General features: G+C 42.2%; 1 protein-coding gene across 1 annotated transcript; it reads left to right on the forward strand.

Annotated features, from left to right (window-relative positions):
- Positions 1–13921: 13921 nt before the first annotated feature.
- LOC124597985 lies at positions 13922–20155 on the forward strand. The gene is made up of 2 exons (XM_047135973.1): positions 13922–14228; positions 19938–20155. The coding sequence occupies exons 1-2, from the start codon at positions 13958–13960 to the stop codon at positions 20114–20116; spliced, it is 450 nt and encodes a 149-aa protein (XP_046991929.1). The 5' UTR covers positions 13922–13957; the 3' UTR covers positions 20117–20155.
- The last annotated feature ends 6693 nt before the right edge of the window (positions 20156–26848 follow it).

Genomic DNA, 26848 nt, shown 5'->3' on the forward strand with positions numbered 1-26848 from the left:
CGGACGTAACACTATCGCATGCACAACGTGTAGGACAGGACAATGGCGGCGCTGTCATTCGTGCTCAGGTGATTCATGCGACTGTGGCCGTACGTGAGGAATTAGCAGTGTCTGAACGCGGAATGGTAGTCGGAGCTAGACGCACGGCAGATTCCATTTTGGAGATCGTTAGGGAATGCTGTATTCCGAGGTCTCGAGTGTCAAGAATGTGCTGAGAGTACCATATTTCAGGCATTGCCTCTCACCACGGACATCGTAATGGCCGACGGCCTTCACTTAACGGCCGAGAGCGTTGGCCTTTACATAGAGTTGTCAGTGCTAACAGACAAGCAATGCTGCATGAAATAACCGCAGAAATCAAAGTGAGACGTCGACAAATGTATCCGTTAGGACAGTGCGGCGAAATTTGGAGTCAATGGGCTATGGCAGCAGACGGTTGGACCCTACACGACGGGAAAACCGTGGCCTGTTGAGACCTCATTTCATTTGGTAAGAGCTGATGGTATGATTCGAGCGTTGCGCAGGCCCCACGAAGCCATGCACCCAAGTTGTCAACAGCATACTGTGCGAGATAGTGGTGGCACCATAAAGGTGTGGTCTATCTAAACAGATCATTGACTGGAAATGGCTATGTTCGGCATGGCCTTTGTTCCCAAACAACGATGTCATGTCATCTGGCCACAATAGTTCGCGTCGGGTATGAAGAACATTTGAAAGATTTGGCCACCGAGATCGCCCGAAGCGATTCCCATCGAACATTTATGGGACGTAATCGACACTTTCGTGTTTATGGACTGCAGGTAACATGACTTAGCATCTCCGGACGGCACTTCCAACGACTTATTGCGTCCATGACGTAAGGAAGTCCGACACTACATTAGTAGATATCCCAAGACTTTTGTCACCTCAATGTAGTAGCTCCATATTCCATTTCATTGACATCGATTTAGTGTGGGATTTTGGGAAAATACATTATGTTTGAACATTGTGAATTACCTAGAAGAAAACGATCTGTTGACTAATAGCACAGATTCCTAAATTTCGTTTTTATAATGCGTGCTACGATAGGGGATCTCAAACTCTTTCGATATTTCTAGATTTCCAGAAAGCTTCAGCCACCGTTCGTCACAAATTGTTTCTAATGATACTGTGGGCCTCTGATAGGCGACAGGATTCCCGAGTTCCTGCCAGAGAGGTCACAGTTGTACTAATTTGTAGAATATTATCGAATAAAACAGAAATAATATCTGTCGTTCCCCAAAGAAATGTTATTCGCCGTCTGCCGTACGTAATCCCTATCAACAATTTATGAGACAATATGAGGAGCCCTCTTCTCAGATGCCATAGTTTTTTTGTTATTACGGCGTCTGCGTAATGTGGCAGTGACGACAAATGTTAAATAACTCGCATTTAAATTTAATATTTTTGACCCAGTATAGTTTGAAAAATGTATCTGATACGCCTTTTGGGGCAATTATAACTGTAGTCGGTTAAAAATTACGGTTCCCTAAGAACTCTCGAGCGATATTTAGTATTGGATACTGTGATAAATCAGTCGAACTTTAATTACGTCTTTGGCGAGATACGCCTAGTGCAATAACTAACAATTCCCAGTAAGGTGATCAGATTTTAACTTCAGCTCCAAAAAACGTATAATCGATGTCTGAATTTCTATTATTTTTAATGTACAGCTAGTTGCCTGAGCATTATCTTTGCCTTAGATGTCGGGATGTAACCAACAGCACAAAAAGGAATACTTTTAGAATTCCAACGGAGTAATTTCTTTTGCATCCAACTTGCGGCCTTAATGGTGCTGCTAGACCTTTGTATCTCTTAAATCTTTGCGCACTGTAGCAGAAATATATCGATATTAAAATTGTGTTGATAGAACGAATCATAACTTTTTCTATCTAAAATATGTAATATGGAATAATGGACCATGAAGTATTTTATTTATCAAAATTACTACATATTTTAGCGTGGTATTCCGGCACGGGGGAAAGGCCGATTAACTCGCTAATTCTCAGGCATTTTCGGCCTAGACTTGCAACTAAAAAATCCTATGACGCCACCAGAAGAGCTTCTGTGAAATTTGGAAGGTAGGCGAGAAGGTCCAGGCAGAATTGAAGCTGTGAGAGCGGGTGGTAAGTCGTGCTTGGGCAGCCAGTTGGAGCCCGCACGGTAGCTCAGCATGTTAGGTCAGAGAGGCGCTAGCCCTGTGTAATAAAAGAAAATAGTGCGTAAAGAAATCAACGGGCAATTTGAACGGATGTCCTGTGACGTCCCCCCCAGACCAAACGCAACGAACGATTCCGAACAAATTGAAAAAAAATAAGTTGGTAGAGTTCGAGTCTCGATACGGCACACAGTTTTAAGCTGTGAGGCAGTTTCACCACCATTTTTACTCCTACCAAGAAAAAGAGATTTGTTTTCTTTTCAGAGATTTTCCTTTATCATATGTTAAACTCCCCCAATACGACTCCGCATAGCATTTTGCAAACTATACCCAGACACCCAAGTCAACATCTGAGTACCAAAGCACACTCCTTCTCTTACCTTACCGCATAGTAGTATGAAAGTCCGGAATGTTATACATCAACTTGTTACATGTGCTGGCTCAAGCTTAACTCTTCCCACAAAACTTAGATAGATGCTTTGACTCTTTAGTTACGATAATAATGGCTTTCGGATCTATCAGCTGGGTCGTCTAGCGCCTAGTGTAACCTGTGGAAGACGAACCAAAGACTGCATTTCATTAGTGGATGCAACTGATCCACTGAAGAAAAAGGCTGCCTACGTTACGTTTATCTGTCATCTTCTGAAGTACTGCTGCACCGCATGAAATCGTTACCAAGTAGGACTGACGAAGGATAACGAAAACGTTCCAATAGGGGCAGCTCGTTTATTATTAGCGCGAAATAGGGGAGAGAGTTTCGTGGGTATGATATACGAGCTGATATGCAAGTTATTTTAAAAAAATCTTTTCTCTTTGTGGCGAGATCTTTTCACGAAATTTGAATCTCTGTCATTCTCCTCCAAATTTTAAAGTATTGCGTTAACGGCACCTAAATAGGGAGAAACGATCATCATAATAAAGTAAGCGAACTCGTAACACCCACGGAAACACTTTAGTGGGCATTTTTCGTAAGTCCTGTTCGAGAGTGGAACGGTAGAGAAATAGTCCGAAAAAATGGTTCTGTGAAGCACTGAAGTGTGAATTGTGCAGTCATGTAGACGTAGATGTAAATCTACCACGCGTGCAGAACTTATGCTTATGGGAGTATCAGGTGGCTGTGCAACAATTACAGCAAAAAAGAATTCAGTGCTGCTGATGGTTGTGGAAAAAAAGAAGGATATGCAATTGAAACAAAAAAGAATCAAGTGCAGACGCTTGTGCAGTAACAGCATGTAAAATTGAAACAGCAAAGAATCAAATGCCGACGGTTGTGGAACACCAACAGGTACAATGAAGCAGCAAAGAATCCAATTCAGCTGGTTTTGCAAGAACAGCATGTACTATTGCAGCAACAAGCAGTGAAGTAGAAGCTACCTGTAGTTTATTGTTGTAATGTAGTTTACAAAAGGCGAGCCGTCCCCAGCAGATTCTCAACTCTATAACTCCGATGCATATACTAATCTTGCTATTATTGATTGTCTATGACTGCAGGTCCTTTATAAATAAGGAACAAAAACTTCGAGTAATGTTTTTTCATTATTGTTCCGTACAAAAACAATAATATGTGAACGATGCAGCGAAACATCGCGCTGCCTCAGTGTTGCTACACGTACTCAAGTCAAAAACAATACAGCGTCTGAAAAATATGCATACCTGTAGTTGTCAAAGCGTCTGCTTGCTACACCCGGCAATAACGTGCCAAGACTCTCACCACAACCGCTACTACTTATGCCTGATGTCATTTCTGTGGCATCAGACGACCCCTACCTCAGAATTACGGGGTGTAGGTCAAATTAACTTTTAATACATTGTAATGGGTGTGTGTAGATTGGCTTAGTGTGGACAGGGGTGCTCTGCTGAACAACGATCTGGTGTGCAACTGAAGAAGGCCAGGTTACGAATTACAATAGCTTCTTTATTGCCGCTTGTTTACAATCAAAAGTTTGGAGCTGCACGTAACGATGGCGGGCGATGTGTACACCTTGGCGTTTCCCCGTGCGTCAGCCCCGACTGCTGACAGTGCGAACTGCTGTCACTGCTGGTCGCCGGTTTCTAAGATTTCCTGTCCAAAATAGCGTGTATTTATAATTAAAGTGCAGCTAGTCAAGGACATCCAGTGCGGGTTAAAATTATTGTATGACAGCGAAACTTGTTAGATATGCAATTGCATTAGCGCGGAACCGATTTACGCTGGAAAAAAAAATTCTTGCAGTTTTGCTCACGAAGTGCAAATTTGTTGCTGTACACTGTCTGTATGACGGTATTACAGCCACAGTGTCCTTTGACATGCCATGACATGAGCGAACAGTATGGCTATCGAGAAGAGAGACCGTGCTCTGTCAGTGAAACTGGTTTAAGCGAATGGCAGCAATTCCATTGCTGCAATGAAAGCGTTTTGCCTACTGAAACGTCTGAGGAGATCGTCGATGCCATCAAATAGTTTAAAGAAAGTAATGAAATTCGAAAACACGGTGAGCTTGGTGTGGCACCTGGAACAGGAAGGCTTCCTATCCCGGTGGAAGTTACTGACGAGTTTGCTACTGCTGTAACTGACCTCGTAGCACGTGCCCCAGGCACTGCTAGTGCTCGTGCGGTCTCATGAGAGTTGTCCACATTACGGAGATTTTTGCGCGCCGTTTTACACTGGTAGCTGTACAGGATCGAGACGGTGCAGCAGCTGAAAGAAAATTAAAAAATTATAATTTGTGGTAAGACCTTATGGTATGAAATTGCTGAGGCCATCAGTCACTAAGCCTACACATTACTTAATCTAACTTAAACTAACTTACGCTAAGAACAACATACACACCTACGTACCCATAAACGAGGGAGGACGGTAGCTGCGCGAACCGTTGCAAGTTGCCTTAGGCCGTACGGCTACCCCGCGCGGCACAACTGATAGCTCATGATCTGAAGAAACGTTGCTAATTTGCTCTTCGGTTTCTGGCATGGATCGAAGTTGATGCTATGTGGCCGGGCGATATTCTACGGAGTGGCGAGGCACGTTTTACACTGCAAGGTGCCGTGAATACACAGAACGGCCGAATTCGCTGTACTGTTGAACTGCATGCTGCCCAGGAAGAACCACTGGACTTGCCGTTGTGACTGTGTGGCGTGGATTCACAAGCACTTTTATTTTACGTTTTTCTTCGAAGAGAATACAGTGAGATGGACTGTCCGGTATACGACGACATCTGCACGTTATCGAGACCTTCTTGTACAACTTGTAACTCTTGCTTTGGAAGAGTGCAGCTGTGTGGAAACCATTGTTTTCATGCAAGATGGGGCAACACCTCATGTCGTTGCCCAGGTGAAGATCCGCTTAATCCAGCCTTCCGCATACGTCTTATCTCCAGAGTTTTTCCAGAGGCATGCCCTTCGAGATCACCTGATCTGTAGCATATGACTTTTGCCTCTGGCGGTATCTAAAAGAATGCGTTTACCAGGGAGACATTCGGTCTCTACCTGATCTGAAGGCCAGTATACAGCATCGCGTTGCTCGGGTTCCATCGGAACTGCTGCGAGCAACTGTTGATTACGCCATTTTACGGTTGCAGCATCTTGTCGACGTCTGCAGTGCTCACATTGAACAACTGTTTAAATGGTGGTTTATAATAAAATTAAGATTAACCGTTTCTCACTTCTTTGATATTTTCTGCCAACGTCCTATTCCTAATCCATTACGTATCTAAACATTTTTTACGTCTTCCTTGCATAGACACTGCCAGATTTACACGTGGTGGCTAATATTTGAACTAATACTTTTCCAGCGTATATTGGTTCCGCATTAATGCATCGGAATATTTACCAAGTATCGCTGTCATACGATAATTACTGTCCACAATAGATCTCTGCGAGCAGCTGCACTTTAATTGTAACGACCTGGTCTGTGTGGCCAACGAGGCTTGCTGTGGGAACGTCTGGCCATATCAAGCTCTCCTGCCCAGAGGATAGAGGTCCTCTGTTGATACCTTGGCGACAAAATGCTGGGCTGGTCGAGTGCCCCGATGCTTAACCAGGAATTTGTAATTGGCGGAGGTAGATGCTGCAATGTCACAGACATGGCGCTCAGCAGCGCGGGCTGGACGTCTCATACCTGCCATTCTGACATTATGATAATGGCTTTTCTGGGAGGGCTTTAAATTCTGCTGCATGCAAAAAAAAAAAAAAAATTCTGTGAAATCTTATGGGACTTAACTGCTAAGGTCATCAGGCCCTAAGCTTACTCACTATTTAACCTAAATTATCCTAAGAACGAACACACACACACCCATGCCCTAGAGAGGACTCGAACCTCCGCCGGAACCAACCGCACACTCCGTGACTGCAGCGCCTAGACCGCTCGGCTAATCCTGCGCGGCGCTGTGTGTCACGGCGATCGATCTGGAACAGAGTAATGGTTTGGGTCTGACGTAAGTCACGTTGTAGTAACTTCTGAAACACTGGTCTTGGGTCAATATGCGGGAAGGTTTGACATGGAAGTTGTCGCTGTTCGCTCAGTACGTCACTACCCAATACTCCATCTCTGGGACCAATTCCTGTTGAACTTTATGCATGCCTTCTCATTCATCTCATCAGACTAGCATTTGGTTTGGCATAAGAGATCTTGGTCCATGGTTCAATTTGCTGAACAGCTTGTCGGCGTGCCTTCATGACTGGTTTGAACCTATAGATTGAAGAGGGATTTCGGCTACTTTTCACTTGAATTACAGAATTCAATTCCCATTACTGAAAAAATCATACAAGTAGTTGTTGTTTGTGGTTCCTATAACCAGTGGTTGTTGCTGATGTCCGTTGTGGTACATTTTTGCGCTATCTAAGATACTGCATCGATATACGGCCATTCTGAGCAGCTTGTATTTGATCTAGGGAGATAAGTAAAGTCGGGGGAACGTTTTATTTAAATAGACCAGGTTTTATGTGGATAAAATTTCGAGGGGTGGATTGTGTACATAAGTCAACGTGTGGGTTATGTTCAGGGTGGTAGTTCCTGTCACAGTGTTGGGTAATCTGAATGTTGGTGCGACAGTAAACCAGCGGGAACCATCAGTTAGCAGCCGTCGATCTTGTAGTTTTGTTCCCTGTAGGCCATTCTGTTGACATTGCTCGTAACAAGTAAAAACAACGACTGTTGGGTTTGCTACGAACTATAACTAGTGTAGATCTTCTCCTTGCAGAAATTCGGTATTGTCTGTCATTACTCCTTTCGAACATTCTGTTGCAGATTTGTGGACGTGGGACAAAGTGAATTAACTTGACCTGGGGCAGATGGTTTAATAGAGCATGGGATTGTCCGATTTGAGCCAATAGAAGTATTTCGTGCACTTTTAAATGTCTCAGTTTTGTAGGGCTTTCAATGAGATGGGATATACATGAAGAGTGTAACACTCAAGTATACGATACCTAACAGGCTAGCGGTATTTGAATACGAATTTCCAGGTGGGTGCCCGTACACGTGCCGGTGACCTTACGACACTGCAGTAGTAGAATTGTTTTCCCCTGTGCTATTAGTAAATCTAATGGTGCAGATAACCGTGTTAGGATTTTCCGTAATCTTTACAGGAAGTGATCTGGTGGAAGAAGTATGGGTGGTTAAATGTTCGGGAGATGCGTGTAACAAGGCTTCCCGTAGTTCTGTGGCCTCAATGAATGCGTCAGTATTACTATCAACAACGTCACGCAGCAATGTTACAATCACTAACTGAGTGTCCACATTATCTAGAACGGTCCCCACGTATACCGAAGACGTGATTCGTTCGATCTATGATGCTTGAATGTGGAACACTGACATTGAGGCCAAGGCGCTCTGCTGTCTGATATTGTCTACTGCATCTTTTTCCAGTCTGGCTATCTAGGTAGTGTGAAGGCACAGTGTTTCCTGGCTACTGTTTGCATCCGCCTCTACTTGTAATCTCTTATTAATATTTTCTAGATTCTCCGCTTTGGCTTTTCTGAAAAATATTTTCAAAATGCGACCGCCTTCATCTAGCCCATCTCTCTTTTTTCCCACGTGTGGCACTAACTCCGACGACTGACATAGCTGTCACTGCAGACGTGCAAAAGGTGATCGCAGCGACTGGTACTCTTCCTGCGTATCACTAATTCGTTTGGTTATTTATCATGAGTTTTAATTTGCTGAACATGTCTTCTAACCGCCGAATTTCGTTCCCCAGCGCCACAGTATTCCAATTTAGTCTTAGGGTCCACTGATTATCCGACATTATCACGGCCGTTTGTGATGTACCTTGAGGGCGTCCGTAACCCTGCACCAGCATAGCAGACTTTTTATGAAGAGCTTCTTGTGTTCCCTTTCCCTGTTGTCTAGAGAGTGGTGCCTGTGCCTGGTGCTGCATCTGCTCATCCTGGGTTAGAACCAAAAAAATGGCTCTGAGCACTATGGGACTTAACATCTGAGGTCATCAGCCCCCTAGACAAATCTACTTAAACCTAACTAACCTAAGGACAGCCGGCCGGGGTGGCCGAGCGGTTTTAGATGCTACAGTCTGGAACTGCGCAACCGCTACGGTTGCAGGTTCGAATCCTGCCTCGGACATGGATGTGTGTGATGTCCTTAGGTTAGTTAGGTTTCAGTAGTTCTAAGTTCTAGGGGACTGATGACCTCAGCAGTTAAATCCCATAGTGATCAGAGCCATTTGAACCCTAAGGACATCACACACATCCATGCCCGAGGTAAGAGTCGAACCTGCGACCGTAGCAGCAGCGCGGTTCAGGACTGAAGCGCCTAGAACCGTTCCTCCACAGCGGCCGGCGGGGTAGAACCGTATGCCCTGAAGCAAGAAGAAACTCTGTTGTTATTCTATTATAGCTTCTCGTGGCCTAAGTGCATGGTGATGGGATAACTGAAGAGTTCTCTTGTTTTTTTTGCTTAATCCTTCCCTTCTTTCCCTTTTCCCCTTATTCCCCCCCTCCGTCTTCCGAAGACGCTGCGGACACCTCTACGGTTTCCCTAAAAGGACGAACATAACTGACAGGAACTATAGTGGGGCGAGTTGGAAGTTGCTATCTCATGTTAACTGATGATATTATTTCTATCACCTGAGTAGGTCCCTGATAACATGGTACAAATTTTTTATTCTTCCATCTCTGTGCATGGGGGGTGGTTATCATAACCACTTCCTGCGTGACATTTTGGTAACACTGCTTTCTCGCTGTAGGTTGTATCCTATCATTTCAAAGCTTTGGTGTGCATTTTTTCACCTTCGCAAAACAGTTTTAAACGTTTTAGAAAAAAATTCACTTACAGAACAGAAAAGAAGAATAGTTATTGAAGACTTGTAGCATAATTCTTTGGTGACTGAGTTCTGGCTATTGTAAGAGTGGAACACAGTTCTGGGCGTAACGATCGAAGTCTTGTCTGCATGTTACCCATCAGTAATTTTGGACTACTCTGTGTTTTGCTAACCTGCAACCACTGTGCCCTGCGAGAATCGAATGATGGGTCTGACTCAGTACATTGTTTTATGATTTTCTTGTTCTGCGAGCTATAGCCTGTAGCTTGTCTTCCTGTAAGACATTCCATCCTCTATGGTGAACGGCAGCTGGTTGGCAAACGAAAAACAGTCTGAGCGATTAGCTTTGTGCTTCCTCACACTCCTCCTCGTGTATGCTACTGGATCCCATGGTGCATACTTTGTCACTCAGACTATGTACATTTGCATAGAGCATTCCTGGATGATGTATTACTCCAAAATCAAATGCTCTGTGATGCAAGGCCCATTAATAATTGGACCCATAGGTCCTAATAATCATTTGAGTGCTACATAGTCAATTATTACTTTTAAACGTCATCTGCACAAATAACACTGGAAATACATTATTCCAAATTTCTTTCTTTCTCAGCTATCTGATAATTTTTCTCCACCCTGTCAAGCTGTCTGGATTCATTCTGATAATCTGGAAAAGGAAGAACAATTATTAAAAAATTAAAACTACTTATATCCTAAACACATGCACTGGTAGTGGACATGAAAACCAATATTTGCACATTAAGTAAAATACATGCACCAATAGAGCTTGTAAAACAAATCCCTCTTGAATAGTTGCTATAATAGTGTCAAAGTTTAGCTTAGGCACATTTATAATACCAGGATACAGATCCATGTAAAAGGCATCGGCCGAATAATGGCCAGAAGAATAAAGCAGGACAGCTTACAGCTAGAACGCCAAACGAAATTCACTAACGAAGCACAGGTGTTTTCTCAAGTTACTGCACACACTTAACATTAACAGCCTGGTGCTCACCGTCATTCCTGCGTTTGACCCAGAATAATTACAGACGATGTATGTGAGTATGTCCAACAATCTTAGCAGCAGGAACCAGGCCTACTGAAACTCCAGAGTGTGGTTTGGCATCGCACAGACAGATGGAACTGGCGACTCTTCAGTAGGCCAAGACACACTATCCACATTAAACGTACACCATCCAAATACAGCGAGTAGACACCCACAGCTAGCAAGCCCTGGCTGCGGCCAAGCAAGGTTCCTGCTGATTTACTCGATCCCTTGGAGACAGCCCCTGTCTGTCCGCCCCCGGTAGCTGAGTGGCTGAGAAGCGGTAGGATGCAGCAATGCTATATATATATATATATATATATATATATATATATATATATATATATATATATATATATACATATATATGTGTGTGTGTGTGTGTGTGTGTGTGTGTGTGTGAAACCCAAGGACCCAGGTTCGATTCCCGGCAGGGGCGGAGATTTCCTCCGCTCAGGGACTGGGTGTTGTGTTGCCCTAATCGTCTCCATTTCATACCCATCGACGAGCAAGTCGCCGAAGTGGCGTCAAGTCGAAAGACTTGCACCTGGCGAACGGTCTACCCGACGGGAGGCCCTACTCACACCTCATGTACATTTTATTCAGCCTGTGTGTGAGCTGTTGCTGAAAAGTTTGAACCAGATGAAACTGTGGCTGAGAAATGTTAGGTAAGTCAATAGGATTGCACGTACGGCTTAGAAACCTTATTCCTTTTCTTAACAACAGTGTGAGGGGTCTTCCAACTACCGCGAATTTTGGAACGAATTTTCGGTAGAAATTGGTGAGGCCTAGATATGACTGTGATTCCTTTACCCTAGTGGGTGTCAGAAAATTTTTGATGTCCTCAAGAAGTCGCGTATTAGTGCGGGCACCGGTTTGACTGATAATATGGCCGAGTGTTGGATTTGTTGTAAAAAGAAATGACACATTTACAGGCTAATTCAGAACCTTATTGCACATAAAAGATCCAAAACTTCACATAAACATACTGACTGTACGTTACTGGTATCTTTGTGGAGAAAAAAAATCATATCATCAGAATAGACCATACACCTCTTAAGTTTTAATCCTGGGAATACGCCATATAATAGTAGCTGGAAAGTAGCAGGTGCGTTTTTCAGCCCAAAAGGCATGTGAAGATATTAATAATGATCAGATGGAATTAAGAATGCTGTCTCTGGAAGATCTGCAAATATTACCTCTAATAATTGATGGTACTGACTTCGTAGTCCCATAGTTGTGAAATAACAACTCTGGCTCAGATTATCTAAGATTTCTGTTATATTTGGCATTGAGTAGACGTCTGATACTCTTTTTTGCTTTAAATAACAATAGTTGCAATGGAATTGACATGCTGTTCTACTTTTTTGGGTACTGTGACAACAGATGTTGACCAGGGATTATTATTTCTTTCCATGATCTGATCTGGAATTTGACATAAAGAGTTTCTTGTTTATGTTACCAAGTCATCACGCAAAAAACAAGATACTACACTAGTGAAATCAACGTTTTGACCATGATTACAGTGGCCTTCTTCCAGGTCTACTGCTTCGTTTTGGTTGCGCAGAGTCCCTATATTTTGTCATTACTGCTCACTTAGCATGATATTACGTCACAGTTATTAAAAAGATCGTTGCCATTATTGGTCTCTTAAGACAGAGGGAGTGGGAACTTTATCGTAATACACATATGGAACACACCATTAGTCTCAGGAGATGGGCACTGTAACTGTGACGAAACATTGGTTTCTCCAGTACAGTTGAGACGTGGTGCGCCTTTTCTGGTAAAACAGCTCCTTGGCGCGACACCATCGATTACCCGGCTGTACTAGGGTCTTTGCCCCTGTTGTGATCTCGCAGGTGTTTGGCGCTCGGGGCTGTTGGTGTTGGATTCGCTACGAGGCGCAAGGGCGTGCTTGCGTGGACGAAAGAGGAAAACAGGCGCTCTCGGCCAGCTGCGGCACGGCGGGTCGACCTCGTAAGGCGGTCGTGAGTTTGTGGTGGACCTGACTAATGTCAACTACGGGCGCTGTCGGTCGCATTGCTTTGGTGCCTGTTTTCTCGGAGAGATCAGTCTCTGGAAATCACCTCGAACAACGCTCTTTATCGAAGGTGGGGTGATTTTGGCGCCTTCGTTTCGTTCAACGATTTGCGTTGCAGCGAGTGTACCTATTGCTTGGTTGCCCTAAGGTACATGTTGTTGAAGTAAGAGCAGCCGGCAGAGTGTGTAACTGCACGGAGACCAGCAGTTAGTTTCCTTTTAAAAATCCGGTGGTTGGATTACTATTAGGAAGCTGATTAGCTCGAAGGTGTGTGCGTTATACACAAACACACACACACACACACACATATATATATATATAAATATATATATATATATATATATATATATATATAAATTTCAAGAATCCTCAGGAAATATGATATTAAAAGCGTCCTTACGCCTTTGGCCAAAACTAGATCCCTTCTTGGATCGGTGAAAGATGATTTGGGACTGAGGAAGCCTGGGGTATACAAGATTCCCTGTCACTGCGGCAAGGCCTACATTGGACAGACTATCCGTACAGTACAAGATCGATGTGTGGAACATCAACGGCATACACGTCTGCTCCATCCGGAAAAATCATCCGTTGCCGAACACTGTCTTAATGAAGGGCGCAATATGTCCTTCAAAGAGACGCAAAATATTGCCTCGGCTTCCCGTTACTGGGATTGTGTGTTGAAGGAATCAATTGATATACGTCAGTCTGATGATATTATAAATAGAGACAAAGGTTTTCCTTTAAGCAAGACGTGGAATCCTATTTTATCACAGATAAAACAAGAACGGTCTGGTTTCCGACCGGCTGCATTTTAATTTTGCGATTCCTCGCTTTTGACAGTTTTCACCGATGGCGCCGCTGCATTTTCTTCGCCTCACAGAGGGCAGCTCTTCCGCTGCTCGCGCACGCGCATCGGCAGTACCCGCGGTATAAAGGAGCCGCCGAATCTGAGGTCTCTTCAGCTCCGGCGTGATTCTGCACTCAATCTCACCTGAAGATGGCGGCCAGATGGTCCGCCGAAATATCGTGTTGTCGTTAGGCTGCAAACCCGTGAAAATCATCAGTATTTGATACGTCGGGAAAATCTACGCTATCACACATTTTTGTACTGTTTGTGCCCAAAGACCGCGCTGTAGCGTCCGAAGTGGGTTTTTTGTTCACCTTATATAACAGACTAGATAATAATATCCTGTTGCATGAAAGGGCAAAAGAACAAGACCTTTTGGAGTAACGACTACGGTAAAATGGTAAGAGATAATTTGTGGTGATTGTACTCTACTAGCACACGTTTGAACTGCACATGCAAACATTTGCCTCCCAGTAGCGATAACGTATCTAGTTGACAGCGCCCTGTTGCTATAAAAGACGTTGCGATTCTTTGACGGCTTCACAGTACGGCAGTCTAGCTGGAAAGTGTAGACAGTCTTCCGTATCACACAGGGAAGGAGATGTCGCGCCTCTTGCTGCTGCTGCTCGCAGGATCCTACCTGGTTGTGTTCTGCGTGCCACACGCCACGGCTCAAGACGACACCAAGTCGATTGCACAAGACGATTATGACGACGGCGACAACTACGATGACGCTTTGACATATCAGTTACTTCGGGCGGGAGGAGGTGGAGAAGAGGAGGAGCCCGATATCAGCCCAATCTTCGCCCTTAAAACGTTCAGCAGCGATGGATCGTCGCCGGACGGATCCGAGGGCACAAATACTGAACAGGGTACAGTTTCCAATTTTTAATACTTAGTCTTCATAAAATGTGATGTTCAAAAGGTCTCAAAACGTTAGGTCTAAATCAATCATATAGGAGAGTTCCCTAAACTGAGTGTTACGACAAGGAAAGGAAGACTTCAGTTTAAAGTGCCCTCGACGACGTGTTCATTGCAGACGTAGCACATGTTTGATTTGTGGAAGGACATGGTAGGAAATCGGTTGTGATCTTGAGAGAGGAAACATCCCGACATTTGCCTTTAGTGAGTTAGGGAAATCACAGGCCACTTAAATCTAAATGCCATGAAGGGGATTTGAATCGCCATTCTTCCGAATGTGAGGTCTGCGTCTTACTGCTGCTCTACCACTCTCGGTTGAGATGTACAAACAAATAAATTAAGTAGAATCAATCGGATATTATCAGTCACGGTGTATGTTGCTCGGAATGGAATGAGTTACCACCATATTTTTTGTCTTTAAAGATTCAGATTTAAGATGATAGGCAATCGAATCCAAGTTTATTATTTACCTTTCACAAGTTCATAAAAAGAGCTACAAAATATTTAGCTTTCACGTAATAATCCTAAAACATTACCCTAAAATTTTGTATTTATCGTATAATCTCGGCTGCTGGCTCGAATTATGCCGACACTAAATCAATTGCTAATTCAAAAATAATTCGATAATTTAATGAAATTACTGCAAAAACAACGTTCAGCTTCACAAAACTCGCATATAACACAAGGAAAATGTGACTTTAGGGACCAATATGGTGGTCACATTTTTACGTGTACTATTTCACCTCATAGCGGTGACTCGCAACAGTAGATGTTTGTGTTGATGCATAAAACGTTGGCTCATTTTGTTAAACATTCCTGGTTTTCATCGTAGAACAAGACATGTAATGTTCTATAAAGTAGGTCTTGAGCAGTTTCAACCGGAATTTCATACACCAACCAGTACATGTAGTTCCAAAGAAAAAAAAACAAGAGAAGATCTAAGAGAATGAGTTAGTTGATCACACTAGCCATCGTAAAGTTCCTCGCCTTCCAGTAGTATGACTAATGGATCAGTTGTCTGGATTCCAAAGGATATACCATCGAAACAGACTGGTGCCCTCTCACTGGACCTCAGTATAGTCTTGCAGAGGAAAGAGAGGCGCCGGCCGAGGTGGCCGAGCGATTCTAGCACTACAGTCTGGAACCACGTGACCGCTACGGTCGCAGGTTCGAATCCTGCCTCGGGCATGGATGTGTGTGATGTCCTTAGGTTAGTTAGGTTAAAGTAGTTCTAAGTTCTAGGGGACTGATGACCATAGCAGTTAAGTCCCATAGTGCTCACAACCATTTGAACCATTTTGAAAGAGAGACGGAATGTCTGACAACTCTGGCAGTAAATCGTTTACGAAAACGTTTGGGAACACCAAGTGTTAAACTTGTCTTCTCACATGAAACGTAGAAATTGTACGCAGTTCAGGATATAATACAGGATGTAACTCCATCTGGGCTGGGAGTGCCGTAGGAGCCGGACGGAGAGAAAAGTAAACAGGAGATAGAGAGTTGGAGGAAGAGGTCGACAGAGAGAAGGGCGACAGTTTCAAGGAGATGGACAGAGTGGGCGAGGGAAGAGGAGATGGACAGAAAGAGTTGGTGGAGGAGGAGACGGAAAGAGGGGATGTAGGACAGAGAAAGTGGAGGAGCATGTGGATAGAGGGAGTGAAGGGGAAATGGATAAAGAGAGAACGGAGCAGAAGATAGAGAGAGGGTGGAGGAGGAGGACGAGATGGAGGACGAGGAGGAGGAGATGGTGACAGGGACGGGGAAGGAGGAGGTCACCAGGGGGAGAAGGAAGGATGAGACAGAAAGAGGGGGGCAGACGAGGAGATGTGTGCAATATGTGTGAAATACTCGTACACTGTCGAAGTTATGGGAAAAACCTGGTCCTGTGTATAAGAAAAGTTTACACAGCGAGTTTCACATTCAGGAATCAGATTTCTCTGTTGATTGCTTGTGAGAAGTTCGTGTTTTGTCTCGTGTAACAAGGGGAAACGACTACCAACAACTGATGAAATTCGACAGAGGTAGATTCGCAGTCTGTCAAGACTGGGATTGGTCGTTCCATGGTATTGGTGCTCGTGTCGGTCAGAACCTCGCGACTGTCGCCCGAATGTGGAATCAATCTGTTCAGGAGGGCCACACTCAACGAGTACAGTACAAAACCTGTAGACAGCTCTATGTTGATAGTGTCTGAACAGGAACCCAAGTTCAGTGATACATCGTTTCTAAGAACAAGGAAAATGATATAAATTAAGGTCTTCAACTCTTTCACAGGTACTGAGTGAATTAGGACTTATAATTTAATACCCTTCCAATAATCAGTAGATTAGTGAATAAAGAACTAATATGCTAGCAACTGCCACTATTGCAACTGCTTGTTACGCCAATTAAAAAGACTGCTGAACATAACTGTAAGAAGAGACACGAGATGTTCATTGCGACACCGAATGTTGTATACTTTTTTGTGTACCACCGAGCATTGTTACCTCACCGACCACTTGGTTAAAGTTTCCTACTTCACATAATCGTAGCAAATTATTATCTGTCTTTCATTTAGACGTTGCAGGAGAGTTAATTTCATTGTTTGAAGAGTTTGCTCCCGTAGCACATAAGGGATACATCTCCAGACGTGGATTCTTTTTCATGTCATTACGCAAACAGACCGATGTTAACGTCACAGTAATTTACAATGAACGCTCTATATATCAAAGTTCAGTGATCAAACGAACCCATAACTATGAATCGGTGTTTTTTTTAAATAGAGCCTAAGTCAAGAAAATCAACTTACCGTGAAAATTTAAAAAACCTGATATAGAAGAAAAATATCAGAAATAAGAAAGTCTGCTCCTGTGAACTAGTAGTATAGGTGTCCTTTTTATTGCTGTATACATTATTTCATTAATACAGAAACATACAACGCTATGGTCTTTTAAAATCAGAAAATATTGGCCCTTTAAAAAAGTTTGGGAAGAAGGCACTGAAAGAAGTGTTGATATTTGGCCACATTAGTGAATTAAATGCCACAAACACAACTCTAAGCTGCAGAGTATGCCTTGTAACATGCAACTGAAAATCAAATTTTGTTTTAAATGGGCGTAAGTCACTGAAATGTACCCTTTTAGACCTCAACATTTGGCGATAGTGTTGTGAGTGCAAACAGTTGAAGAGCTAGTTGCGGCGTGACTCGTGTCTCCCGAGTTTGTGGTGTGTTTATTAGGAGCAAAATGTGTGGTACTGAATTTATTTATAGTTATACTGAAGACGAGACGCGAAAAAGAGGGATACGACGAAATTAAAACTTTGTCTTTCGTTTCACTATCTTCTACTCCTACACCGGACCAGTCAACAAGTGACTGGATGGAAGCCTTAGACTTGTTTAGCGATTTTGCATATAGTTTTCTCTGGTTCTCGTCCAAATCTTTTTGCTAACGTACGGCGGTGGTAGTTCTTGTATGCTTTGCGCGTAGATCTTTTCACAGACGCATGAATCTTTCCTCACCTTTGCCTGTCTTCATTTGTGTATTCCCTTTTAAACCGAGAGAGCAACAGCCTTCGCTTCCTCTGCAATTTAGGAATTTCTGAACAACGAAAACCTATGACTTTCTTTACCTAGAGAATATATCACCAGGTAATAAATCTGTGATTCTATGGCTAGCGTGTGAAGGTAGAATATAAATCGTTGTAAGCGTTGTTACACATAAGCAGAGCTTATGAACAGAATATGTGTCAATCAGTCTGTTTTAAAGGCCGTAAGTCAGTGCTACTCAGGATGTTATCAGTTCACCAAATAGCACAGCACATTCCATAAAGCAGCATAAAACATGGAAAACTTACAGTCACTGAAGTTCACACATCTGGGATTCTGGATTTTAAAGACTGGTGGACAAAATCTCATAAGAAGACGAGAGTTTCTGAAGAAATGAGGAACAAGCCAAATTTTTACAGATACAACTTTGCAGTCAGCAGTGTCTTCCACTTTGCATATGCGAGTGCCAGAGTTGCGCTCGTCAACGGTTTGATGTGTATCAGCGGGTTAGTGAGTCACACATTCTTCGTGGCACATCTGCGAGAACCTGTTGCTCCACCAAAACACCCTGCTTACCATCAGTACAGGTGCCAATTAAAGTTCAAAAAATTCAAGACTTAGAAAATACGCAGCAGTACATTCCAAATGATTATATGGAATTATACGACGAACTTTTGAGCTGGACCACTGACTGTAGCACATCACATGACGACGCCTGAGGAACAATACGTCAGAAGTGAAAAGACTTGAGTTATGGCCCCTTACTTGCAATTATCGCGAACCTCTCCACCAGCGCAAAGTCGCAAGCGACTGGAAGAAAAGCGCAGGTGACACCTGTATAAAAGAAGGATAAAAGAACGGAAACGCAAAATTACGGACTAATACCCTTGATTGCGCATAATTTTTGAACATAATCTGAGTTTGAACATAATAAATTTCCTATGTCCAAGAATCAGCACAGTTTTAGAAAGCATTGCTCGAGCGAGAATCAGCTTGACCTCTCCTCACATGATAAACCGCGATGAAGAGCAGCACGTTGATTCCAAATTTCTATATTTCCGAATATACGAAGGTACGAGCGTATGGAATAAGTGAGTGGCTCGAAGGCTTCTTAAATAATAAATCCAGTAGGTTGTCCTCGACTGCGAGTGTTCATCAGAGACAAAGGAATCGTCAGGAGCGCCACAGCAGTGTGATAGGACCGCTGTTATTTTTAATATACATAAATGACCTAGCTGACAGGATGGGCAGCAATGTTTATGGTGCTGTGGCGTACAGGAAGGTGTCGAAGTTGAGTGACTGTTGGAGGATACAAGATGACTTAGACAGTTGGTGTGGTGAATGAGAGCTAGCTGTAAATGTATAAAAATGTAAGTTAATGCGGATGCGTAGGAAAAGCAAATCTGTAATGTTCGGATACAGCTAAGTAGTGGCCAGCATGACACAGTAGCGCCTTTTAAATTTCTGAGCGTAACTTTGAAAAGCGATATGAAATGGAACCAGCATGTTGAACACTTTGATAGGGAAGGCAAATGGTCGACTTCGGTTTATTGAGAGAAGGGGAAACAACAAGTACGTTTTACTGGCAGAACATTGAGAAGATGCAACAGACCTACTAAAAGACTGCCTGAACCACGCCTTTCTGTCCCCTTTTGGATTCTTTCTGAAAGTTTTGAGATCTTACAACACAGGATTGATCAAGGGCAGCGAAAAAGAGCAGCTTTCGCGATGTGGAAAAGACTGTACGACTCTGGCAAGCGATTTGGGAATACTGTCATTAAGGAAATCCATTTTTCATTGTGGCGAGATATTTTCACGAAATTTGATTACAAACTTTCTCGCCCGAAAGCCAATATATGCTGCTAACTCCCACCTACATAGGAGAAACAACTATCGTGATAAAATAAGAGAAATAAGAAGTGACACGGAGTGATTTAGGTGTTAAGTCTTCCAGTGTGCTACTCTAGAGTGGAATGGTAGAGAGATAATCTATAAGTGTTCGTATGTACTACAAAACACTCAAGTGTCAATTGCAGAGTAATCAGTGGGTTCCTTATTTTTGGTAAGTAATAGGTCTTGAGCTTGATTGGCTGTCAATTTTGAGCTGTAATTACCGAACGTCATTTGTTCCTTTTAGCGTCACGGAAAGGAGCAGCTGCACATGCCGGCCTCGCCAGGACAGCGGCTCATGCCGAAGCCAGGACAGCAGGCAAAGCCAGAACAGCACACAAATTGAGGACGGCCGCCAAAGCCAGGGCAGCTGCCAATAAGGCTGGCAGAGCAGCGGCGAAGGCTGCCGGGACACACCACCAGTGACTGCAGTCCCATCTGCGAACAGTCAGCGGATGTAGGTTATCACTGCGATAATTCTAATATCTTATGTATCACAATTGTGAGAAATGAATAAAAATGATTGCAGCATTTAAAAATCTACATTTGTTGTTTTCTCCAGAGAAATAGCAGTACTTCACTTCCTCATAGAATAATGCTGACATACGAAGTTCGTTGAATGAGAAAGCAGCACAACTTTTCTCGGCCGGTTTCAGTTGACAAAATGCGGAATGTTCCAGCTTTAGACCCAATAGTTTCATGACATTCTGACAGGTATCGGCGCTATTCGTAGATTTCACAATGGTGTCTATAACGGAGGTGCATTCGAAGTCATTGAGTTTTGGCGGAAAATCAGAGAATCTCAGATATTCATAGGCGCTTGGAGAATGCCTACGGACTCCCGGCAGTGAGTCATGCAACGTTTACGCGTGCAGACTATCTCATTCGAGCTGAACGGAGCGGCCGAGCAATTCTAAGAGCTACAGTCTGGAACCGCGCGACAGCTACGGTGGCAAGGTCGAACCCTGCCTCGGCCATGGATGTGTGTGATGTCTTTACGTTAGTTAGGTTTACGTTGTCCTGAGTTCTAGGGGACTGATGACCTCAGAAGTTAAGTCCCGTAGTGCTCAGAGCCATTTGAACAATTTTTGTCTCATTCGAGGTGATGGACGGATCACAATTAAACACCTCGCTGCACAACTTCACTTCTCTGTTGATACTGCTGACACACTCTTCCACCAATTTACGTACTTAAACATGTGCGCCCGACTAGCTGAAGATCATAAAGAGTATTCATTACATTCTGAAAGTAGCCTTTGAAAACTTCATCACTACATCTTTAAAAGACATTGCTTATGAACAAGATAAGGATCCGATTTGGGAAGACATCAAAAGTAAATGGCATGAAAAGACACGCACGCATATTCGTCATTATTATCTGGTTAGAAACAACATACTCCTCAAACATTGCACTGTTGATGACAAGCTATGGGTACTCTGTATCCCTGACGATTCCATTGTAACCCGTCTGAACGGATTATGAAAGAAATCAAGAAGCTTTGCAGACTTGTATTGTCACAGAAAGCATCAGTATTAGGACAGATATTTACACCTATTTCAAAACGGCCTCAATGAAATACCTCATGACTCCACTGCTTTACCACCTATTCTTGTACTGAAGAATGAAGAACCACCAAACGGAATCAGAGAGCTTGTACCTTTTTCGAATACAAGTAAACTTCGACACAAAGGCATAATTGATCTGGCCATTAAAAATTTAAATTCTCCTGCAGACAAAAGGAGAAAACTACACGGTAAAGCAAATATATTGGTCAGAAATTTCTCGTTAAAGCTAATTCATTGTCACATAAGAAGAAAGACTTGAGCCACAAATTCTTTCTGATTTACAATGAACCTTACAGAATCCGATGTATACCATTGATAACTGCATTGAAGTTAAAACTCTGCGTACTAGGAAAAGTAAAGGATTGCGCCTGATTTCACATGTAAAACCATTTATTGAGAGATAATTTCCTTTCTGAATTAATCGTTACTTTAAGGTTGCTACTTCACATTAATAGTACGCTTTGTCACATGTAGAAACTGTTAACATGCAACAATGTTTTGAAATTAACTATCCAGGCAAGAACCTAGGGAACTTATTTAGACAGTAATTACGAATGCATTGTTATAGTGAACAGACGACACAGTGTTATTGTGTGCACAGTCTTGTTTGTTAGTAGCATGATTATGTAATGACTATAAGGCTTACATACTTAGAACATATACTGCTAATGAGGTTTTAATGCAACATTTTGGTTTACTTGAGAAAACATTCTTTATTTAAAGTACTTTCTGAGACTTTACAGATGACTTAGTATTTGGTTTGTTTGACAGCTACACGAATATATCATGACACAATTAACGAGTGACATAATTTATATTATTGCTTTTGCACTGTATCTGTTTTATATCAGTACAGTTTTTCTACATACTTCGCCGGCCGCTGTGGCCGAGCGGTTATAGTCGCTTCAGTCCGGAACCGCGCCATTGCTACGGTCGCAGGTTCGAATCCTGCCTCGGGCATGGAACTTTGCTTACAGAGAACGATAACTACGACACTTGGCACATTTTTACTGTTAAGTACTGACAGAAATTATCTTACAGCTACACGCACAGATTAGCGCCACAGGTCATGCATTAGAGTGATTAAATTCTGTACTTAAATCTTTTTTTAAAGATTTTCGAAATACAAAGATACAAAAAAGGTTTTTTGGTGAGACATTTCATACTGTTGCTGTAATCTGTGACACCTGAGGGCATAATTGCATCAATCCTCAGGGTGTACACGCTTACTTTGTGTACCAAGCGTGTGGCAAGCGCTAGGAGCCCTAGCTAATATGGTATTTGCTGATACAATTTTACACATCAGTACCATATTTCTCTAACACAGAGTTACACAGATATCTCATTATTTAACAGATAGTCAAACTTTTTTTTTCTAAATGAGTGACTCATGTTTATGCAATTACACAGTTAGATAACTTCACATTTATGAAATTGTATTTCGTCTGTACTTTGTGAATTGTTCATATTGTTTTGGAACCATTGTAATACTATGAGAGCTTTGAATGATGTATTTGGTATGGGATCATGACTTTTGAAGTACATTTGAGGCAGATGTCTTTATTGAAACGAGCAGAGAGCATTTTTTTAAAGGTTTTGAGATCATTGAAGAAAGCTACGACGTTTTTGAGATTTGACTGAGGTGTTATGACGTTATTATTGCGACGACGATGTGTATTGTGACGTCGAGATATGGTTTTGATCATTATGAAGGGTGAGTGTGTGTGTGAATGTGAGTACCAATACGCTAACAGAAATTTTGGACACTATTATATATGAGATTTTATTTGTAAACACTTCTAATGTAGATTTTCAACCTGCGAAATTTTTGTTTCATATGAGACTGTCACTGTAGCGGAAACTGTTGTCGTAAATATTTCAGAAAAGAAGGTAGGTGACCTTGACGTAATGCACTCATACTTGAAAACCTATGATTACAGTTTGGAGCTCGCAATTTCTGATATTTACTAAAATGCCTAATGAAATGATCAGAAATATTTTATGTCTACACACGTGATTGTGACTGCTGTCTTTCTGGTTGAGAGATTTTTTTACTGCCTTAGGAGATGCCATATGTCTAATGAATAACTTTTCATGCTTTGTTTTATGTATATATTTGCCTCTTTTGTTTAATATCTAGTTTCTAGCTGCACTGCAGCATTGGTTAAAATAAAATTTAATAGATGTGCTAATAAAAATGTTTTCTGTCTACAGACCCATTAAATAATAATTTTATGATTTACTTTCCTTACAAAAGGGAGCACAAATAGACATTTCCCTTCACAGGAATTAAAACATAATTTGGTAACTTGTTTGGTAGAGTAAGTTATTGTGATGCATCACTCTAGTGTTAAGATGTGACATAGGTATTAGACATGGCTATCTATACTGTAATACTTTTTCTGCTTGAGCTTTGTCGTATTTAGGTATAAGTTATTGCATTTATTGCTGCTGTTTGCCACTCATAGTCCTACTGAATTTTACGTTGTATTAAGCCGGTTTCACAACTGATTAACTTTTCTTGTTGCTGCACATTGCCTTCTATTAGTTGTAACGTTGCATTTGCTTTGGTTAAAAAAAATGGTTCAAATGGCTCTGACCACTATGGGACTTAACATCTGAGGTCATCAGGTCCCTAGAACTTAGAATTACTTAAACCTAACTTATCTAAGGGCATCACACTCATCCATGCCCGAGGCAGGATTCGAACCTGCAACCGCAGCGGTCGCGCGGCTCCAGACTATAGCGGCTAGAACCGCTCGGCCACTTCAGCCGGCTTTGTTAATTTAGATATACTGCTGCTTGCTTTTCCAATTTGCATTTTTTGTCATTGCTGTTTGTGTTAATTGTTTTGTGCTGCTGCATTGCCTCGTTCTCCAATATATATATCTGAACTCAGTAGATTTAAGTTAGCTTAAGAGGGGGTAGGCTATATAAGAGAATGATTTATATATAATAAAGTTTGCTAAATACATTTTACATCAGCGAGCATTTGAGAATAACATTGCATAATCTTAACGGTGTAGGCCACTAAATAAAATCAAACAATACTTATAAATTTTCAGCAGTACGTGAAATAATTTGCATGAACTGACAGTAACACCCAACTGAATCTGTATGAGTACATCTAGTGACATGTAAATCAGTTTAAAGAATGTTGTAAGAAAAGATTTATACAACTGTAATAACAAATTTGAAGGTAAAACTTTCGTGAAATACTCGGAGCAAACTAGTTGTTTGCAAGCGGTTCTCACTGGCCATTAGAACCTGTAACATTCCAGAAGCACAGGCCAAATAGTCCAGATTAGCTGGCTCTACGAGGGTAATCCCAAAAGTAAGGTCTATTTTTTTATAAGTACATAAACCAGTTTATTTCTACAATGGTTTATATCAGTTCACAGCTTGAACATTTAGCTATTTTTCGACATAATCACCATTTCTGTCGATGCATTTTTGTAGACTCTGTGGCAGTTTTTGTATGCCCATGTCATACCAGCTCGCCGCCATGCTGTTCAGAAAGTTATGAACCTCTTCTTTCACCTCGTCGTCGGAGCTGAATCACTGGGACCGCAATTAACGCTGACAGGTGCTGTGAGACTCTGAAAAAACTCAAACGGGCAATTCAGAACCGCAGAAGAGGAATGTTGAGCACATTCTCCACGACAACGCTCACCCACAGATCGCTCGGCAAACCGTTGCTCTCCTGCAACAGATTCAGTGGAACATAAACACCCACCCACCCTATAGTCCTGACTTGGCGCCTGGTGACTATCGCATTAGACCGGGAAGCGTCTACAAAAATGCATCTACAGAAATGGTGATTATGTCGAAAAATAGCTAAATGTTCAAGCTGTAAACTGATGTAAACCATTGTAGAAATAAAAAAGTCTATGTACTTATAAAAATAGGAGACCTTACTTTTGGGATAACACTCGTAAAACATATACAAGGTTATTATAAATATAAATATAGCATGGCAACAAACAGCTGAATCTCTCGCTCTGGGAATTAGATTTAATGATTAGCTGCTCCCTTTCCTTCAGTACTCTTTTACAACATAAGGCAGGACAAGAGAAAATTCCTGGTACCAGCTGGCATAACGGTGAGTTAGTGGGCTTAATAATACAATCCCTTTAGTTGCTTATGGAGCCCAGGCTGGGTCAATTCCATAAGCAGCACCCGCAAGAAACCAAAGTGGAGCGGAGAGTTGAAAGTCACACCAAAACTTTACGCTGTTCACAACGGCATAGTTTACTGATTATAAGGCCCCTTATCATTCACTTCTCTCACCAAAGGACAAACGCTGTAAACAGCAAGCATGTAACAAGAAGGAAGCTTTGCCACGGGAGGCCGAACCTTGTCAAACGGATCAAGTGACCCGAACAGCAAGATAATTAGTGGGTACCAGGTTGTCTCAGAAGTTCGCCCAGTTAATGAGCATTAGCCAAGTTAGCGCATCTTGCAGGACACTCGGCTGTTATAATGTGTCGTAATCGCAGTTACAACGACGCTGCTGCACTGCTAAGTGTAAGAAACCGCTTCAAAAGCTTCACACCGGATGTTTCTTCTGTCTCTGTGCTGTTCATTTTTGGAACACAATCGACGACCAGCTTAGAGACAGAAGTGTTGACACTTTCTACTGAACCTGACCATCGTTTTACAGGGCAATGCTCAAGCACGTACAGTGCAAGCTGTTACTGATTTGTTTGACTGATGGGGCTGCTAAGTGCTATACCACCTACTGCACTCCCCTGACTTAAGCCCTCGTGAGTTCTCCTCAATTTCTAAACTGAAGGAAACACTTCACGGCATTCGCTTCAGAACTGCTACAAATGAGTCGGGCAATAAACCGCGCCTGCGACTTCCACATCGCTGGCAACGGATTATACACAATGCTGGTGACTACTTTGAAGGTCAGTACAACTTTGAAACACGTATCTATTTTATACGAGCTGTAAATAAAAAGTTGCCACTATTAAAGTTCCAACCCTCGTATATATATTTTTCATGTGTAGTTTCTGATGATTAAGATTGTGAATAATAAAATACATGACATAAATGGCCGTCTCTTTGGACTGCATTGACTCAGAATATTAAATTTTTGGGCACTGGCAAAGGGCCGTAGATCTTGGTACTGGACATAAATTTCAACTTGACAGACGCATAGACAGACAGAAGACAGGCATGCTTCAAGGGTTCCTTTTTTAGCAATTGAGGTGCGGTACCCCAATATCTAAATTAAACTACTGTTAACAATTTAGTATTATGGCAAGGACCTTCCAAAGGTTTTAACAATAAAGAAGACGCCATAGCGATAAGACGCTGCAAAACGCTGCTGAGGACGAAGATGTGGAACAAAAATGGGAAAAATTGAAAAACATTGGTCAGCATCAGGTAGACAAGTATCTTCCGAGGAAGGTCATAACAGAAGAGAAAGACCCACCGTGATTTAATAGTCACGTTATGAAACCGCAAAGTAAACAAAGACCATCGCAGATTCAAGAGAAACCATAACTTAGCTTGTAAGTAGGCTGTTTAGGTTTTTTTATTTGTAACGCCACCTCTGTATAAAAATCACTGGCTGTGCTGTTG

The sequence above is a fragment of the Schistocerca americana genome, chromosome 1, assembly GCF_021461395.2.
Source record: "Schistocerca americana isolate TAMUIC-IGC-003095 chromosome 1, iqSchAmer2.1, whole genome shotgun sequence".
In the NCBI taxonomy this organism is placed as follows: domain Eukaryota; kingdom Metazoa; phylum Arthropoda; class Insecta; order Orthoptera; family Acrididae; genus Schistocerca; species Schistocerca americana.